Source organism: Liolophura sinensis, chromosome 1 (assembly GCF_032854445.1).
Source record: "Liolophura sinensis isolate JHLJ2023 chromosome 1, CUHK_Ljap_v2, whole genome shotgun sequence".
NCBI lineage: Eukaryota > Metazoa > Mollusca > Polyplacophora > Chitonida > Chitonidae > Liolophura > Liolophura sinensis.
Genome location: NC_088295.1, coordinates 4,790,067 through 4,797,275, shown reverse-complemented (window position 1 = coordinate 4,797,275; position 7,209 = coordinate 4,790,067). Strand labels below are relative to the sequence as shown.

Here is a 7,209-nt window from a genome sequence, read left to right as displayed (position 1 = left end):
GATAAGCTGCCCGAGACTGGCTGGGTCGCCTGTCACATTTCCCCCGAGCCAGTCCTCTCCAGTCACATTCTGCACCGTCAAGTTTGGCATGTTTGTTTCCCTTCTTTAAAGCCACTGTTCATGTACAAATCAAATACCAGGTATAAGGTCTTTTGCACTGATTGGTGGATACTGCGGGATGTATGTGTTCCGTCTGGTTTTTGGAGTTGATCAATGGAGAAAAGTGTCCGATAAAGTGTTGGTCGGCTTTGCTGGGGATCCTGCGAATTGCTTGACCGGTGTAAGCTGCTAGTTGCTGATAACCCGGTAGTCCAACCGTGCCCTCCTCGCGTCTAACCTCTGATCTTATGAGGTGTTCGGAGTCTCCAGCTTTCTCCGCCACTTCCCTAGAGGCGGCGTGCCGTTACACGTACAAAAACACAGGCCTGCCTCCAGTTACCTACATTTGTTTCAAAGATAAACTACTGTAAATAAAAACTTATTCTTCGTAGCCATCCCATTTAAACGAAGAGCCAGAGAAATCAATAGCGATATGCCACACTGCTGTGGTGAGTGATCCCGCCAACTGTATCGGCCTGCCCCCTTCGACCTTATGGCCGCCCGGAGCGGGGTGACGCGCTCGCCGACAATCAACGCTCCCCAGCGCATATTATCTTATTCTCTATAAATAAAGGCTTTTCGTTCCTCGGCTATTCATTAGGACCTTTACGACGGAACACACAAGTTTCCGGTATCAGAAAGAAAATTGATTGATGTAAGCGTGTATTGCAGCGGTTTATTCCTGCCTCCATGCATTGAGGGGTTTCGTCTCTTCCCTTTGATGTCATCTCTTATTAACTGTGAAACCTTGAAACACCTGCCCTGAAGTCACCGGACTTTAAGACACTTTGCCAAATAAGACATAAATTTTCTTTGTCTTTTTTTTTCAGCCGTTCCACACGTTGCATCCAAAAATCAATAACGGAAGACTAAAGACTAGTTTTTTTTCTACATTTCACATTAAATATCAAATTTAAGAGCTAACTATCACAAAAATGACCCTCTGAGAAGGACATATTAGAGTTATTATCCTATTTCTTAGTCCGATTTCGAACTTCTGGAACCAGCAGATGAGCCGTGACACCGCCACATGCGGCTTTCTGGGATTTAGATGAATTAAGGTTCTGACTAGGATTACGCTGGCTATCTCATTAAAGCGCAGATGGGACGAGCTGTAGGCTGGCAGCAGTAGGCTGTGATTTGACCGCAGAATCAACACAGAATTTGTGCACATCACACGTACACCCTATCAATTACGTACAAGCGATATTTGCCCTATCGCCTTATCCAGTCTGGTTTGCTCACATCTTTGCCATTCCTCTTTTTCGCAGTATACAGTTGAAAGGCTGTAGAACTTGTAAATAAAGATAACCCTGTATCCAAATCACCGGACACGAAATGGGTGTGACGTCAGCCGTGAAGAGGAGACTTACACGTCACTTCCGATATGTATCAGCGGTGCTAATGTATGGCTACAGGGGAGGTTTTACCTTAAAATATACACAAGACTGCTATGGAACTGACCAGGGCTATTAGAGCAACATAAATAAGCAGGTAGGCCTATCGGTAACTGGAGTGATATTAAAATCATGATTAAATCTGCCATTTAAATTGAAAAGTGTCCCACGCGCAATCTTGCGAAATACGTGGAAAAGAAAAACATCAAGATCTTTAGTCCATGCTTAAAACTGCTCTGCGTACCGTTCACCGCCTACCCATGTGGATTTTAAACATTTTTTTTGTTGCTTGAACACTCAACTCTTCGCTCGATGGACATTATTTGTTAAAATCCATGAGTAATCAACATGGTTCAAGTATCAAACGAAGTCGCCTTCTGACTTATTGAGAGGCATGGTACAAGAAAGGTATGTATCAAGGCGGTTTCGGTGATGAGACACGGTGACAGAAATTTGATACAATCCAGCTGATTGTCAACACGTTCGTATAACCTGCAAGAAAAAAAACTTCGGGCCACTAATCACCGAAGCTGTTTGGTTGTAGTTTTGTTAATCTGTGGAGAGGACGATTTCACTTGAGAGTTACAGCATGTCGTTCATGGATGGACTTGTAACAATCAAACTTCAGGCGGCAAATGACCTGATGACAAAACCAATGTTCACGGATAGCCGCTACACTTTTTTCAAGATGGCGGGTGGGCCCCAGTGTGCGACACGTTTACTTTTTGATTATCCAATCCTCTGACTGATGCCTGTGCACAAACGCACACTGACTGGGCCAACCATATTGATGAGCATGCGCTGATTCTACACTTCATGAACGCACACGGAGTTAAACACACCCCATAAACTGGACCTAACAGGGCCAACCACATCCGATGAACACACGCTGACCAGGCCAACCACATTCCATAAATACACGCTGACAGGGCCCACCACACCCCATGAACACACGCTGACCAGGCCAACCATATTCCATAAATACACGCTGATGGGGTCAACCACATCCCATAAATACACGCTGACAAGGACAACCACATCCTATGAACACACGCTGACAGAACCAACCATATCCCACGAGCACATGCTGACAGGCCCAACCGCATTCCGTGAACACACGCTGACAGGGCCAACCACATCCCATAAATACAAGCTGACAGGGCCAACCACATCCCATGAGCATATGCTAACAGAACCAACCATATCCCATGAACACTCGCTGACAGAGCCAACCACATCCCATGAACACACGCTGACAGAACCAACCATATCCCATGAACACACGCTGAGAGAATCAACCACATCCCATGAGCATATGCTGACAGGGTCAACCACATCGCATGAACACACGCTGACAGAACCAACCACATCCCATGAGCATATGCTGACAGAACCAACCACATCCCATGAGCATATGCTGACAGAACCAACCACATCCTATGAGCATATGCTGACAGGGCCAACCACATCCCATGAACACACGCTGGCAGGGCCAACCACATCCCATGAAAACACGCTGACAGAACCAACCATATCCCATGAACACACGTTGACAGGACCAAACACATCCCATGAACACATGCTGACAGGACCAACCACATCCCATAAACTCACGCTGGCAGGGCCAACTACATCCCATATACGCATACTGGCAAGGCCAACCACATCCCATATACGCATACTGGAAAGGCCAACCACATCCCATGAACGCGCACTGACAGAATCAAACACATTCCATGAAAGCAACTCAAAGTGCCAACCACATCCTATTACCACATGCTGAAACGACCAACCACATCCCATGAGCTCACGATGACAGAACCAACCACATTCCATGAACACACGCTGACCAAGCCAAAGACAAATCCCAAGATCTCACCCTGACAGGATCAATCACATCCCATGAACACACGTTGACAGGACCAACCACTTTCCATGAACACACACTGACAGAACCAACCACATCCCATGAACACACACTTACAGGGCTAACCACATCCCATGAAGTCACGTTGACAGGACCAATCACATCCCATGAACACACACTGACAGCACCAACCACATCCCATGAACACACTTTTACAGGGCTAACCACATCCCATAAACTCACGTTGACAGGGCCAAATACATCCCATGAACACACACTGAAATAGCCAAATACATCCCATGAACACACTCTGACAGGGCCAACCACATCCTATAAACTCATGTTGACAGAGGTAACCACATCCCAAGAACGCACAATGACAGGACCAACCACATCCCATGAACTCACACTGACAGGGCCAACCACATCCCATGAACTCATGTTGACAGGACCAACCACATCTCATTAACTTACGTTGACAGGGCCAACCACATCCCATGAAATCACGTTGACAGGGCCAACCACATTCCATGAACTCACGTTGACAGGACCAACCAGATTCCATGAACTCACGTTGACAGAGCCAACCACATCCCATGAACTCACACTGACAGGGCCAACCACTCACCGTAAACTCACCCTGAGAGTACAAACCACAACCCATGAACTCACACTGATGCGACCAACCATATCTCATGAGTTCATGCTGACGGGACCAACCGCATCCGATGAACACACGCTGCAAATAGTCAACCACAATCCTGGAACGCACGCTGACACACCCAACAACCACTCATGAACGCATGTTGACAAGATCAATCCCTCCCCATGAACGCACGCTGAAAAGGTCAACCACTCCACATGAACGCACGCTGACAGGACAAACCAAACCTCATAAACGCACACTGACAAAGCCAACCACACCCCATGAACACACTCTGACAAAGCCAACCACACTCCATGAACACACTCTGACAAAGCCAACCACACCCCATGAACACACTCTGACAAAGCCAGCCACACCCCATGAACACACTCTGACAGAGTCAACCACACCAACACAAGATGGCATTGGTATGCATCTAATATGATGGTTTTTGTGAGCAGGGAATTTATGTTTAGCATTTATTATTTCACGTGGCGATATCTCAGGTGGCAACTCCGGTAGATTTTTGTCCCACATATCGCGGGTAAGGTGCAACTGAATCTCCGAATGGTGAAACAACTTATTTGACTTTATGGCTGTTGATTGGTCTGAGAAAATGGAGAGACTAGCTTTCTGACAACTGGGAATGGGTTTCAGCCAAATCCCCGAATAACGACACAGTCTGTCTAACGTTACAAGTGGATATGGGTTACAGCCAAATCTCGAATAGCGACACCGTTTGTCTAACGTTACAACTGGATGTGGGCTACAGCCAAATCCCTAAATAGCGACACAGTCTGTCTAACGTTACAACTGGATATGGGTTACAGCCAAATCTCTGAATAGCGACACAATGTGTCTAACGTTACAACTGGATATGGGCTACAGCCAAATCCCTATATAGCGACCCACTCTGCCTAACGTTACAACTGGATATGGATTACTGCCCAATCTCTGAATAGCGACACAATCTGTCTAACGTAGCAACTGGACATGGGTTACAACCAAATTAGCGAATAGCGACACAGTCTCTCTAGCGTTGCCACTGGATATAGGTTACAGCCAAATAACCCAATAGCGACACAGTTTGTCTAACGTTACGACATCCGCAACATGTCTAAAATTACAACTTTCAACGCGTTTTGAATAATTTTTTGGTAGCGCTTCCAACAAAAGCCTACGAAAAAAATTATTCAAAACGCTTTGAAAGTTTCCGTATAGCAGCCCATTCCCAGACGTAAACAGACACAAGTGGTGTCGGCGTCCGGGGATTTCACTCTAACCCATCTCCAATCATAATGTCAAACAGATTGTATTGACATTTGGAGATTCCACCACCAAAGCAAATCCCCAGCAGTAATGTCAGATAAAGGTGTGTCCCCATTTAGGTATGCAGCGGCAACGTAAGATATATTGTGTGTGGCAATTTCGTAATTCAGTTGTACTGCATCCCCATTAAAATCTATTCAGATTTAGCATGAGCGTACATGCGTCATAGGTTTGCCATATACGGAATAACACAGCATTAATTCACAGTTACAGACCATGGAGGCATATAACGGCTATAACAGGAAATGGTAACAATTTCCGTGCCAGTATCTATAAACACATATCAGTTTGGGAGCCGTAAACTAACTCCTCTCTGTTCAAATGTCAACCGGGATACGCGTCTAGGCCTATATATAAGAATTCTTCAGCGGAACTTACTCTCGTAACAGCACAGTATTTTCAGTAATTCTAGATCAGTGACGTCTAATAAAATGCAATTAACATCACCGCATTTCTTTTATTAATCTATAAGCTATGGTGCTAGGGGCGTGTAAATTGCTACTATTTATGTATTTACATGAACAGATGGAATAAAACTCTGAATGAGGTAAATTGACAGGAGATCGTATTTCACCGGTTATGTGTGGCCATTTGCCAGCTGTCGCAATGTAGTCACTGCTCCCATCTTACTCTCTATGCTGAAGATCATTAATTATATTCCAATGGATTTTGTGATAGTTTCGGATCTATGCCAAGAAACATATAAAGCATTTCGTCCAGGAGGATTAGATAAATTAATTAATTATATAGGCATGTCTATATAAAGATATAATCTTCTGAGCATTATGTCACAAACCATCGATATATTCATTTTAGAAGTCATTAGCTGATGCATTGACGTGTAGTTAGGGGTTTACTGTGTACAATGGACGGAAGCTAACATCACATATCATGAAAAATGGGAAATAATTGAAATTCTTCATTATCGTAATGCGTACGAAATACCTGAAGCCAATGTGCAAAACCGTGGTAATAAAATGCAAGATACTTGACGTGTAAAACGTTGTTATCATGCGAACAATGTGCCATTTATAAACGGCAGACGAGTGAACGTAAACACCAATGGGAACTGCAATACAGATATACTAGTAGCCTACAACAGTTCATTCATGGACCGGGTTTATGCAGCATTTAGCGACTTCATAAATTAAAAGCTATTAAATGTTCTCTGACATCACTTTTTGCCTCATCACCGTGACCCAAGTGACCTCGGCATTGTTCGAGGTTTCTGTACAAATTTTGCTAGTGGTGGCAGTAATGTACAGCAAAATGTACAGCTGTAAGGAGTGTGGTTTCAACTACACGTGATTCAGTAGAAAATGGCGGTCCCCAAGTATTTATATTTAACACTGTGCTTAATATACCATTACAGGCTAACAAAAAACACAAGTAGTAATTCATACGATCAGCAGAAACCTTAAAAATGACGATTCGTTTTCAGAGTAAATCAGCTTTGGGGAGTTCGATTTCCTACGAATTGTACAGCAATGGACGCTGCCGTAGCGGAATCTAACTGGTTGTAACTGACGTGTGTTAGGTCATGCCCCCTTAACACTTTTGATGACGGGCTTTGCAATGTACAAGTTGAAGTATCTGTGACCATTATCAATAAATATGAAGTAATGCACTCTGGATCGACCACGTCGCAAAACCAGAGCACAACGTATAACCAATCGACCGCCATGTGATTTAGGGGAATGAAAGAGTTACTTGTGTCCTGGCCCAAGGGAATTAACTCGCGTAGGTCAGCGCTAACATTCCTTTGTGATATCTTTTAATTGGACATCCAACTAGTAGAGTAATTATGTTCAAAAAGTACATCACTATTATATGCTTTGGTTTGTAAAGAGTAATTGGTTTTCACAATATAA

General features: G+C 44.2%; 1 protein-coding gene across 1 annotated transcript; it reads left to right on the top strand.

The window, feature by feature from the left end:
• The first annotated feature begins 2,487 nt into the window (after window positions 1-2,487).
• LOC135461878 (uncharacterized) lies at window positions 2,488-3,279 on the top strand. The gene has a single exon (XM_064739147.1). It carries the CDS (start codon window positions 2,488-2,490, stop codon window positions 3,277-3,279), a length of 792 nt encoding a protein of 263 aa, XP_064595217.1.
• The last annotated feature ends 3,930 nt before the right edge of the window (window positions 3,280-7,209 follow it).

What these genes read in the sequence shown, in the direction of transcription:
- LOC135461878 (XM_064739147.1), top strand. Translation starts at nt 2,488, where the DNA reads ATGGGGTCAACCACATCCCATAAATACACGCTGACAAGGACAACCACA.